At 41.0% G+C, this 13,650-nt stretch overlaps 1 protein-coding gene across 1 annotated transcript in view; it reads right to left on the reverse strand.

The window, feature by feature from the left end:
- LOC119859476 (netrin-4-like) overlaps window positions 1–13,414 on the reverse strand; it is a 65,912-nt gene extending 52,498 nt beyond the window's left edge. Inside the window, exons 1-2 of the mRNA XM_038411648.2 lie at window positions 12,906–13,414; window positions 2,893–3,434 (exon numbers count right to left, since the gene is read on the reverse strand). Coding sequence (XP_038267576.1) covers window positions 2,893–3,434; window positions 12,906–12,972 — 609 coding nt within the window. The 5' untranslated portion in view covers window positions 12,973–13,414. The remainder of the gene's footprint in view (window positions 1–2,892; window positions 3,435–12,905) is intronic.
- Between the last annotated feature and the right edge of the window lie 236 nt (window positions 13,415–13,650).

Raw genomic sequence — 13,650 nt, forward strand, 5'->3', positions numbered from 1 at the left:
TCTCAGAAGTTACCAGCTTGTGCTATGAGTTCACCAGCTCTCACGCCCTGTACCCCCTTTCCTGGGGAAGGTTCTTCAGCAACTGGATGGGGGAACTCCAAAGAAAACAGAAATGTGGCAGGAAATAGCATTGGGGATTCCTTAGGTGGCACTCTTCCTTCTGAGTCAGTATTGAATCAGGTTTCAGAGTAGCAGCCGTGTTAGTCTGTATCCGCAAAAAGAAAAGGAGGACTTGTGGCGCCTTAGAGACTAACAACGAAAACTTATGCTCAAATAAATTTGTTAGTCTCTAAGGTGCCACAAGTCCTCCTGTTCTTTTTAGTATTGAATCAGTATCCCAGGGGCACTGTGCAGATATAGGTGACATCTTTCGACTAAGATGTAAAAACTGACCACATGTGGTTAAAAATCCCATGGCACTTTTTGTGAGAGTAAGTCTGTTAGTTCAATGGTTCTGATCAACTTTCACTTTTGGTAACTACATTCCGCCTCCATCTGTTTCATTTGAATAAAAGTCTGGTGTGTCATGGTTGTGGCTCAGAATGGCGAATGCCTTTGTACCCCAGACATATCCACATTGCAGTGATGATGGTGAATTAAGTGGTCCTCATAAAGTCTGTCCAGAACTTCAGGATCCTTTGGGATTATGGGTACGATATAAATGTAAGATTATGAATTGCATTGCTGCACATCAGTATTCCTCTTCTCGTTCCCTGGGAGGATGTTGGATCGTGTTGCTTTGCACTGCTCTACACCTGCAACATTTCATTGCAGAGGTGGCTGGACTTCAATGGTGGGTGAAGTGACCCAGTCTGTTTTTGAGCTGTAGCTCACGAAAGCTTATGCTCTAATAAATTTGTTAGTCTCTAAGGTGCCACAAGTACTCCTTTTCTTTTTGTAGTCTTTTTTTAGTTCATTCATCAGTTTGTAGAACTATTTGGGATCTTCAAGGTTGTAAGGTCGATGTAAATATATTATTAATAATAATAATCTACATTTCCAGCATATATATATTGGCTAGATGATACATTGAACCTTTTTTGCTACACCAACTGACATTTGTCATTGCAGAGGCTTGTGTTAGATGAAGCTTTTACTGTTTGATTTTCTGCCCTTCACGTCTCAGATTTAATTTAGCAGCAACACGTGGTCTTAATGATATTCTCCAAGGTTAAATAAAAATATAAGCACAAACCAAAGTGTTACAGAGACAGGGGCTTTTGTTACAGAGGCAGGGGAAGAAAGTATTGTTTGTGATTAAGGCCTGTGACTCAGGACACCTGGATTCTACTCCTAACTTTACGAGAATCTTCCTGTGCGACCATGGGCAAATCACTTCGCCTTTCCATGCCTCAGTTTCTCCATCTGTAAAATGTGATAATGCCATTTATGTGTGTTCTGAGGTGTGATGCATTAGATTTTATAAAGTACAAAGAGCCTTGATCAGAAGGTGCTATAACAATGCAAAATGGTATTAGGTGTTCAGAGAGTATGTTGATGGGTGCAAAAGAAATAATAACACGGAAAACATACAAGTACAGTTGTCTTAAATGCAACTCCACTTTCCTTATTTCATGTTTTAAAAAAATCATATTCACTAATTAGCAGAGCTACAACTGAAACAACAGGATGGTCTGGGAGTCAGATCAGCTGCCACACATTTTCAATACATGCACCATCCATATACATAGGTCATATGCTGCCAATGCACAGGGGTGAATTTCACCCTTCACCCCTCTATGCCTCAGCTTCCCAGCCTGAAAATAAGGATAATAATTCCTTAATCTTTCAGGCTGTTGTGACGTTATAAGCACCACTGGAATTCCTAATATTTCATTTTAAGCAAACCAGGGCATCTCCTCGCACATCTTCGCTTATTTTGCAGTGAAGTGCCAATGCCAAACCCGTGACAGCATGATCACTTCTGTGACGACGTATTGTGATGCCATAAATAGGACTGTGATCTCATTAAAGGATCTTGGAGAAGATGTAGTAGTAAGGCTCTCGGAGGCACTTATTCAAATATGAATATCTATGATTACAATCAAGTGAACCCAGGAGATGTCTGGCCATTCTCGTATAACAGTTCTCTTTTTCTTCTGATTTGTTCACATAACATAAGAGAGGCAGTATAGTCCAATGGAGAAGGCATTGGACTTGGTTGGAGTCAAGAGACTTACATTCTAAGCACAGCTATCTCATCAACCTGCTGTGTGATCTTAGGAAAGTCATTTTTCTTCTCTGTGCCTTAGCTACCCATCTGTAAAATGTGAATAATGATACTTACCTGCCTTACCACCTGAAGTGCTTTGAGATCTATGGACAAAAAGTGCTATGAAGTAGCTATTTTATTAGTAAATAATTAATAACTCCTCTTTAAAGAGACATCAGTATAAACATATATTTCTTTAAAATAATCTCCTTTTCTGTCTAATGGCACCTTAGAGGATTAACACAGAACGAGTTTTACAAATCTAATTTACTGTTCAATATTTATGCTAGTTTCCCATTTTTCTCCTAACTTCACTCAACTTGGACAATGAAACTAGGCAGGTCAGTTTCACTTCCTGTTTTTAAACAGTTTCACTTCCTAATCCTCAGGCATTAGCAAAATATTGTATGTGGCAACACTGAAAGTGACTGTTTACATTAAAGACGATTTGACTGACCTAAAAAAAACTCATGAAAGCATTTGTATTCCCTTTCTTTTACTGAAACTTCCCCTTTGTTTTCCCTTCACCTCCTTTTTTATTTTCTTAATGTAAAACCTAAATGTTTTGTCTACCTTTATTTACTGATTTGGACAGTGTCCCCTTCAACATGTAGTCCCTGAATTTTAGCCAGTTTTTAACTGATCCTCTAAATATGGTCCAAATGTCAGTTATCACTTACCTCACCTCGCGTGCAAGGCACCGCATCTGAATACCTGGAAGTGCACAGAGAACCCTCTTCAATAAGATCATCTTGAAGCCCAAACGTTGCTGTACAGTTGAGAGAAAAATATCTGTAGGGCCTCCAGGTCTGTCCATTGTCCTGAGACCTCTCCAGTACCATAGCAGCTGGGCGAGGTGACTTGAACACTACTATGACGTGAGTCAGGTAGAATGCTGTTTCCAAGTCCAGCCTGATTTCTTCCCTGTGTACCCCTTGTGCAGACTGCCACCAGGAGCCAGGGTTTAGGAAGAAATTATCTGTCATATCAGAGGGAAGGTGGGAGTTATCAGGCTGATTGGCATTGCATTTAGTGCATTGGGGCTGCCCACAGCCTAGGGAGGCCCAATGAAGGAGGTTCTGGTCTGGGTAGAAGCAATAAAGTTCTGTGCTGTTCTGCCCACATGTGGTAAGAGAGACTGGAGTCCTGCCTGTTGCTAGATTCCCTACAGGAGGATTGCAGGAGTGGCCGTCACAGCGGAAGGTTCGTAGCTTTACTGGATCTGAAATACAGTAGTAAGAAACAAAACTAAACAGAATTTCTCAGGCCATTCTCATTATTAAATATATGGAAAGAGATACAAACTTATGACAGTCTAAACCATCATGGAGACACTTGTCCATCTATACCACTAAAGAATTGTCAGAACATTCAGCACTACAACTGAGGACAGATTTTTTGAAAGAACTCAGCGTGGTGGGTGCTGGTCTCTTCAGAAAATTTGACCTACTTGTCACAGTGTTAGTTTCTGGGTGAATCTAGCCTTATTTTAGGTGCCTAACTGGAAACTGAACTCTTCTAAAAACCTGGCCCCAATTGTCAACACTGAGCACTTAAAAATCTGGCCTTGATCTCTTCTGAAAATGAGTCTTGTCCAGTATTACACATCTATATATCTCTTTAATGTTATCTCACTTTTGTGTTATCTCACTTGTATTGTACCCTAGTGAAGCTATGCACCTACAGAACAGGTATACTACATGTATTCTATATTATTTGTTTTGCAAAAGTGCCTACAGGCTCCAATCAGGGATTGAAGCCCCATTGTGCTGGGCTTTGTACAAACATATAACAAAAAGATGGTTCCTGCCCTCAAAATTAAGGCCAATATTTTCACATATGGGTGCCTAAGGTTAGGTACCTACATCCATATTTCGGCTCCACCTAAGCGGCCTGATTTTCAGATGTGTTGAGCATTAACATCACCTGGAACTGTGGGGTTTTAGCAGCTCTGAAGTATCAGTTCCCTCATTTAAGTACCTAAATATATTGTCAAGTGACGAAGTTCAGGCAACCAGGTTTGCAAATACCGGGCAAAATGTTTAGAAACCAAGTTCTACTGATTATACATTATTTTTTTCTTTACAAATTTCTACTATTTATATACTTATTTCTTTAGAAACTAAGAAAATTTAAAAAAACCTAAAAAAATCCTAATATTTACATTTGTTCATCTCTCTAGTTCCTATATGGAAATCATTAATACCTTGTGACATTGAAGTTATAGGTCTCTCCCAAGACGTTATTATCAGTCTAAGGAGAATCATCTTTTTAATGACATATGACACAGTCTTCATTTCTTAACAGTCCAGAAGGAGTCTGACCTTACAAGGTCTTCAATCCAATCTGAGAGGGGGTCACAAGTCAAATCCTAGGACTCTGTAAAAGTCCAACAGGAAATAACCATTTCAGAGAAACTTGGAATGGCCTTAAATGCTTAATAGTCTAGGAGAAGTTCAAAGATCAACAGTTAATTCAAGATTTAGCAAATTATGGGCCAAATCCTGAAATCCTTATTCGGTTTTTATTCTGTCCTTACTCAGGCAAAACACCCTTTAAAGTCAAGTTAAGCCTGGGAAAAGACGTGAGGATTTAGCCCTATAAAAATATGGAAATCATAAGCACCGAACCATAAAGTCCAATTTATGGAGAAAAAAATGAGCCCAGCTCATGTGGCTTTGTTCCTTGTTTCTATTCTGTCCCTCATTTTGAGGTAGATGGTGACATTTATGCTGCAGATCTCAGGAGTGAGTGATGAGGATCTCCACTGGTGCAAGAGAAGCTCTGGACACAAATTGTGTCTCAGACATACAGGCAGGTGCAAAGTCTTTAGGCAGGGGTGCCAGAACAATTTCTATAGTGGGGGTGCTGAGAGCCATTGAACCAAACTGTAAACTCTGCATAGAATGGAAACCACTTCAAGTCAGCGCACCCCCAGTTCCAGCACCTATATCTTTGGGGCTGCCTTGCGAACATGTGTAATACGTTTCAATGCCCCCCACAAAGTGCTGGCCATACTATGCAGACTAGTGCAAAGAGGGAGCAGAGCCAAAAGCCAGCCATGCCCCAGCAACCTTCTCCTTGCAAGGTGGAGAAACAGGAACAAGCAGTCCCTCAAGCCTGCTGGAGCCTTGATTGTCGGAGCCTTCTTGCACATGCCTCCAACATTGCATTGTTGAGAAAGGGCCTGTCATGATCTTGCCCTTTGCACCTTTGTCCCATATTTTGTCTCATATTTGTGTACCACAGGCTAAAATGTAAGAGTCGGAGGGACCAAACTATCAATCTGGCATCTTAAAGATGCAGTAAATTAACTGAAAAATTAAGATTTTAAAAGATATGTGTATCAATGGAGCTCCAAGGCCTGCTGATAATAATAGTTCTACAAACTAATACTGTAAGAGTATTGTAATGAGAACCAGAAATCAGGCACAAACCATAATCTCTTGGAGTCCAAAATTCAGCTCTTTTTCCCAAGATTTTCCCTTAATATCATGCATTCTTCAAAATCCGTAGTACTTGTCAGCCTTTGAAGCAATTTCAAGACATTCATCCGCTGTTTACCCTGATGAACACACTAACCTCGTTTAGTGACTGAGCCAAGTGTATTGTGCAATATGGGCTCAATAACCATTTTGTTCCAACCCCTTTTCTGATTGCATCTCATCTTTTGTGAACCTAAGTACCAGTTCTGTGTGATGCCAAATGAGGCCAGTGGTTCAGCTAAGTACAAGTTAGTACGTGCTGATAGGAAGAGCTGGAAATATTGCAGTTTTTCTTGCTGAAATGAAACACTGAAAAAAATGTTTCAGAGCAAACAAAATGTTTCATTTCCAGATTTTTTTAATCCTTTTTTTGGGGGGCGGGGGGGCAGAGGTAGTTAAATCTAGCTAAATTTCTAAACAAAACACCGTTTCACAACAAAGTCAAAAGGTTTTGTTTTGAAAATGTTGAAACAAATCATTTTGCCTTTTCTAATTTTGTTTTCTTTTTTCTCAGTCAAAACTGCATTTTCCAGTGAATAACCTATTCATCCAAAACATTTTGCCCAGCTCTCCTGATGGGTTTTCTACCACAGCACAATATTGCAGACTAAGGGAAATAAACATTTTCCTGTTGAACACCCCAAATCAAGAGAGGCTTAAGGGGAAGACTTGTATTGATTTATCAATATCTCTGTATCTAGGGTTTCTACACAGTACATCCCCCTTGTAATCTGTCCTTTATGCCCTGCCCTGCACTTGCCTCTCTTCGCAGAATAGAGAGAGTGATCATGGCCCATGTCATTTTGGTATCAATTTTCATTTTTAGATGTCATGCATTTTAAGGTTGGAAGTCCAGAAATCTGGAGGTTTTTTGCAAATGATGTAACCTACGTTGCATACTTTATGAATTATTTTATTTACATGAATGACAGCGAATGTACGCATTATCAAAACTTAAGCACGAGAAGGCTCCAGCATGGGATGAGTTTTAAGAACATTAGGACTACAATCCTGACTGGCTATGGTATCTCCCTGCGTTGGTGTCCAGATAACTCTGGTGGTGCCCTCAGGCTCTGGCCCTCTCTGCTCCTTGTCCCAAATTGGGTACAGTACTGTGGTTGGGTTGCTAACCCCTGGTGCTGGCTGCTGCTTGCCCTGTGTTGGGAGGATGATCTGGCTACTTCCTGCCATCAGCTGGAGATACTTCAGCCAGGCTGCTAGCTCCTGGCTGGGTGACTAGCTCTGCCTAGTGTTACTTGGCTGGGGGTCTCTGGCTCAGGCTCTGCTTGTTACTCCCTAAACACAGCTTACAAGTTCCTGAGGCCAAGGATTACTGGCCAGAGCACTGCCTGTGAATCAGACCCGCAGCCAGACCAGAGCTGCTCTCTCAGTTCCCATGACTCACCCTGGGCACACCCCCGGAACTTCAATTGGTCCTATGACTCACCCCTCGAACAGAGCCAGCAGGGACTCATCATTCAGGCAGCAACTCAGCTGCAGTGACTCAGCCTGTAAGTAAGGTCCTACTTAATGAGCGATATTGCGGAAATTGAGGATCCTGCAATATTAGGTTTCCACCACAATTTTTATTTTAATTGGCTTACTTTGCGCAGTCCACAATTTTGTATACATTTTGAGGTTTGCAACACACACTTTTTCCCCCATTAGTACAGTATAACCCCATTGATGAGTAGAATCCTTGGCTGGCCAACAACTGCTCTGACTGGCCTGCCACAGTTTTGATATATTTGCTCTCAGGTTATCAGCTTGTCACTTTGAACTGCATCTATGCATTGCATGGTTATGGGAGAACATCAGAAGGTTCAGAAGCTTAATCTGAAAGTTTGTCTGTAGTTTATCTGAACTTCCCTTTTTCTGGGAAAGGGCTTAGAGATCTTCGGAGTTCAGACACCTGGACAAGGTGTCTAGTGCTTCCTGGTTTTGGCCTTGTTGCTGCAGTTCTGAAGCCTTACAAGTCCATCTGCTCTGCAGGGTGAATTCCATTGAATAACACTGAATTCCTTTTTTAAAAAAACACCTCACTTCTGGCAGATGAGGTAGAATTTTAAGGCTCTCAGGCTGCAGTGCTCTGAGGATATCTTTTCATGGTATTTTGGTATCTGAATTTCCTTATTTTACCTAGCCTAGCTTGTTAATGTCTGGTCTCTGTCTTGTGAGGTTTCATTAATGAGCTCTGAGATCCTTGGGTGAAAGGCATTGTAGAAATGGAAAATACGGTTGTTCCTGTATTAAGTTTCTGTGTTTAAATGGATCAGATATTATCACCTCAATGTGGTCAGTGCTGTACAAACCAGAGAAGAAGACATTGTCTCTGGTTCCAAAGAGCTGACATTGGACTGGTACTACATACTTCATGCTGAAAGCCTTCAGTTTGTATTGGCCATAACTTTAGTGCTTCTCAGGATCAGGCCTTGAGTTAAAAATGCCATTGAGACATGTAATATACCATATGGCTAGAGGAAGGTCAATCTATAAAGTTGTGTTTCAGAGTAGCAGCCATGTTAGTTTGTATTCACAAAAAGAAAAGGAGTACTTGTGGCATCTTAGAGACTAACAAATTTATTTGAGCATAAGCTTTTGTGAGCTACAGCTCACTTCATCGAATGCATCCGATGAAGAGAGCTATAGCTCACGAAAGCTTATGCTCAAATAAATTTGTTAGTCTCTAAGGTGCCACAAGTACTCCTATAAAGTTGTGTGGACATCTCTCTCTCTTTGGTGGATCATCGTGCAAAGCCTTCACAGAGTATACAGCAGCAAAGATTTGAAGGAAGACACAAATCATTTGGTACCCAAGGAAAAGGAATGAGGGAATTCTAAGTATAAGAAACAGCATGGAAGAAATCATGGAGCCAAGAATGGGTGAAAGTAAGGACAGGAAACTGCTGTTTCTTTTAGTTCCTGTTGGAGGGCTATCAGTCTGCTACTGAATGTTCTAACAGTATTTAATGGCACATGGAAAGTGAGAAAGAACGCAGTTGCCCTTCTGATCAGCAATGACATGGAAGTTTATCTGTTCTGCCTGCTAATGCAGCAACATCAATATACAGTTCCTGTCTGAACTGCTGTGTCATTAGGAAAAGGGAGAGCATAAACTGCAACTTAGCAAAGGGATGTTTGAGGGAAGGAGGGAGAGGGAAAAGGTTCTGCAGTCGATTAGGAGCCTTGCATTTAAAGAAATCAATCTGCAGGAGTTTGCTTGGCCTCCTAATAACAGATCACTCAATTGTTTCATGGTTATGACCTGAAATGTGGAGTCAGAACGGCGAGGGCACTGCTGAAGAAGGGAAACAGCAGCCAGGCAGCCAGCAACCTCCCCCGAATGTCAGGAGGGGCTCACTGAATAATTTATAAGAGGCTAAACCATCAGACCAGCACAGGGTGCTGCCTATTACTGAGGCTGATTAACTCTTGCTCCCGCGCTGGACGGCTTGGCCCAATAAACGAGGCTGTGTATTTATTTATTTATTTATTGCTTCCCTAAATGCTGTGCAGTGAGGCAGCAGTTTTGTGGAGTGCGGCTGGCAAATGACAGTCTCTGATGATTATTGAGCCATTCAATTGGACATGGGTCACATGGCTTTGAAAGGACATACTGGACAACTGTTCAGGCAGCAATGGCTAACTTCAAATCCCCATTAGGCATCAGAGCCTGACAAATGTTAACTGAAGCCATATTAAATATTAAAAAGTGCATTTTTCACCCTCTCTAGAGGCCTAAACAGAAGAAATGGCACCAGGCCACTCATTTGGGGTCTGATCTAAAGCCCATTGCAAGGAATAAAAAGATGCCCATTGACTCCAGTGGGATTTGGATCAGGTCCTTTATTTCTTGTCCACGTAGAGGACCACGAAACAGTGTTTTAAATGTCTTCAGTTGTTCAAATCACAAAGTTCTGATCCATATTTTGGACACCCTAAAAATCTGGGGTTGTCCCTAGCCTATCTCTAGTATTGGTGGATTCACTACAGCTGCGTTTACAATAAGCCAGTTTCATACCGGGTGTGTGTGTGTGCAGATTTCACTTGTTTTACTCTGTTTACCTGTCTTCTTAACAGCTGAAAAATTGTAAGTATGCATTTTTAAAGCTAGCTGTGGTCGGGAGACTGATGTCTCTAAGGTTTAGTAATGAGCTATAGACGCTTTAGCTTCCCTTTGGTAGCAAACAAAACATTTTAGCATTTGTTGGCTGGTCAATGGCCCCTGTGAAATGAGTTCGGTGGGTCTCAGTCCATTTACAAGTGGCTAGATATTCACGTCACAAAAACCTCTCTCACAACTGGCACTAGCAGTCCCCCTTTCCTACCCAAGATTGAATGAGCCGTGGTGACTAGACTGTCTCCACTCCTATGGGTAGTCCCATTCCAGATGAGGGTTGTGGCATACCAACAGGAGGTTAAAGATCATATAGCATATGACAAAGTATAAGAGTCTTAGACCCAATGTCCTGGCCAAACCCCACCTCGACCAATTCCATTCTGCTTGTCTAAATCCCTCCTACAGTCTCAATTATATTGAACACGGCTGGCCTGATCTTCAGAGGTGTTGGGGACTCACAGATCCCAAGGAAGCCAAGCCACTCTGCTAAGTTATCCCACTAGTGCCCATTGGCAAAAGCAGAATAAGCAAAAATCTGTGCTACTTGGCATTACTTAGTGAAAGTCTGACAGGTAATTATCCAACGTCAATTTTCTTTCAAAAAGAACAAACATCTGATTTTAAGCTTTGTGCTACAAATGGCCATTTTTGGAGAGCTGCCATTAGGAACGCAGCCGTGAAGAATCACACGCTCTCTGGAGGGAGGGCAGAATGCAGGCAGATCAGAACATAAGAGCGTGAACTGCTGTCAGCCTTTCAAGCTGACCCCCAACTCAGGACACTTTTCAGAGCTCGGCAATGGCAAAGGGAATAAGGCCCTGAGACTAACTGAACTAAGGCAAGAGAGAACATGAGTTTCAAAATTGCTGACACCCTCAATTTCACCCTCACTATGACAGGTTTCAGAGTAGCAGCCGTGTTAGTCTGTATTCGCAAAAAGAAAAGGAGCACTTCTGGCACCTTAGAGACTAACAAATTTATTTGAGCATAAGCTTTCGATGAAGTGAGCTGTAGCTCACAAAAGCTTATGCTCAAATAAATTTGTTAGTCTCTAAGGTGCCACAAGTACCCTCACTATGTTACCTTTAATGGTCTAAGAGGCCACGCACTGGCAGAGGGCAAGCATCCCACATACATACCATCCTCCATCAGGGTGCTTCAATTCTGGCCAGGAAGGACCAATTCCCAAGGCAGGGAGGGGAGTTTATTGTACAGTATTTTGGCCAACTATCTGAATAAACAGCATATGAGTCTTTTAAAATATCATGACTCTTCAGATAGATTGCCCAATCTTCAACCTTCAGAGCAGCGCTAGACCTGTTTTGTCTTTAACGGCTAGGTCCCACACCCTTATGCTCTGTTTGTCCGTAAGACAATACAGAAAAAAACAAACCATTCCAGACTTTCTGAGCAATCTGCTTCATGCTGCGGCTCATTAAAAATTCACTCTGGCTTTGCAAATCTTACACAAGGCAAATTTCAGCTGCATTTACGATAGATTTTCCCCTAAATTCATTTTTAACTATGTGTTCCCCAGATAGTACCAATAGCTCGACAAATGACATTTCTGTACACATTCCCATTTGTGTGCTGCTGGGATAGTCTCAAGCAGGGAAACTAGCTATTGCCTCGGATGAGAGACTAAGGGGTCGGAGGTGTAAATACATGATGGAAGATACTGTGCACTTCCCTATAACCTTTCCCTATTATGCTGGGATAGCCAGACTCTGATCTGATTGAAGATAAACCTCTGTATGATGTAGGAGAATATTTCTCTGGTTACTGTGATTTCAGTTCTTTTTAGCTTAAAAAAAATTTGCAGTTATGGAAATCTAATGTCAAATCATGTTGTAAAATATAGTCTAGTCAAGGAATAACCTGTGCTGAAGCAATCTTGTCTGTACCTGATTTTAACAGAGAGAGGCAGAAAGCAGAAAATGTAATTATCCTTCAAGACACTGTGTGGTAAATGATATTATCTGCGCAATACTCTGGACACGCAAGTGACATTTAAACCAGTCTGTAGCCTTCTCTAAAGAGAGAAAGAGAGATCTTAAGTCAATTCCCTGATGAAAAAGACACATGAACCAACCCGCTGGCTCCTCTCCTGTTTTATCAATACTGTTTTCATATTTTTCTGATCTGATCACCTTAGTTCATCAGAGTTCAACCTGTTTTTTATTATTCTTTCAACCTTAAAGATGTATTAAACCATGGCAGGAAAAGCTGTTCTTCCACTCCAATGTCCAGCTTCCATGCCCTCGGGGGAGCCATTCTTTATCATAATCGAGATATTTTTAGAATCCTATGTAAATACCAGTGCAGTTTAATCAAATATGAAAAATGTCCAGCTGCTATGCATTGGTCTTAGTCCTACTGACTTTCAGACATAAACCATTTTAATTTAACCTTGCCCATCAAATCCTGATCAAAGTAAGAAGAAACTTGAGTGAATGGTCTATCCTTATACAATACCAATAATATTTCCTAGATAGAATGGTTCTGTCTTTTAATTATTTTTGTAATAAAACCAACCGTAACATAGTTCAGATCTTTTCAGCAGTGCCATCCAAAGAAACTGGCGTCTGACTCTTGTCCTATCTAAGAAGATAGTATCCCCTATCAAAATAAATTATTGGAATGTCTCAATTCTTCCCCACCCATCCACCCAATTCTTTCTTTCTTTCTTTCTTTCTTTCTTTCTTTCTTTCTTTCTTTCTTTCTTTCTTTCAATAAATAAATAAATAAATAAATGAATTAAATAAAGACAATATGTTATTTTCTTGTAATAAAATGAGCTGATAAATTGCACATCCTATTTTAATTCATAGGAAAGGAGAATGTGGTATATAGGAGGAAGGAAAAATATGTATATTGGTTAGCCCAGATTCATTGAAGAAAGAAAGAAAGAAAGAAAGAAAGAAAGAAAGAAAGAAAGAAAGAAAGAAAGAAAGAAAGAAAGAAAGAGAGCCTTACTAAGAGACTTTAAAAAAAATAAAAAGCGCAGGGGATGGAAGAAGGGAAAGCAGATATTTAAAGTTACGTTTAACTGTCCCATGACTGACAATACTGACTGATTTTTGCTTACCTGCCTCACCATGACCAGAAACAATGTATTCCAAGAACACAATCAGCATGATGCCTTTATGCTGCATGTCTGTAAGGGGAAAAATATCTGTCCTTAGTGGAGCAAAAAGAATTTAATAAATCTACAGGTTTGGTGTCTGCATCTTTCTTTCTTTCTTTCTTTCTTTCTTTCTTTCTTTCTTTCTTCACCTTCCTCTCAGGGTAGGGGTCCTGGCTGGTGTCTCATTCTTCTTGTTTTATTTAAAATCCAGACAGCTTTCCAGATCTCAGATGGCTTCTATATGTGTGACCCACATTGCTTCCAAATAAATAAATGAATGGATAGATGTTACCCGTTTGCATCCAGAAAGTAGGTGAAATTCACATCTCTGACACAGCCCTGAGACAAACCATCACTGAGGAAGCAAAGCAAAGCTCAGGTCTCCGGTCAGATCTGATAATATGCAATTATTTTACTTGCTATTTTAATCTTTCACTTTCATTTTCAGTCCTTGCTTCTTGGGTCCCTGGCCCCCCTTATCCCCTCCCTACGCCCCCCCCCCCCGCTACTAATGGGGGTGCAATTAGGGGCTATGCACCCATGCTTTGTTATGAATTTTGTCCTAGACAGTGCGCTCTTCCCTTTTGCTTCCTGAGGCAGAGGGTCATAGGAAGAACCAAGTTTGCTTTTCTTTCTGAGAGATGATCGGACAATTACTCCTCTCTCTCTCTCTCTTGCTGTCCCTGCTCTCACTTCTCCACCAAGG

This window comes from Dermochelys coriacea, chromosome 7, assembly GCF_009764565.3.
Source record: "Dermochelys coriacea isolate rDerCor1 chromosome 7, rDerCor1.pri.v4, whole genome shotgun sequence".
Taxonomy (NCBI): domain Eukaryota; kingdom Metazoa; phylum Chordata; order Testudines; family Dermochelyidae; genus Dermochelys; species Dermochelys coriacea.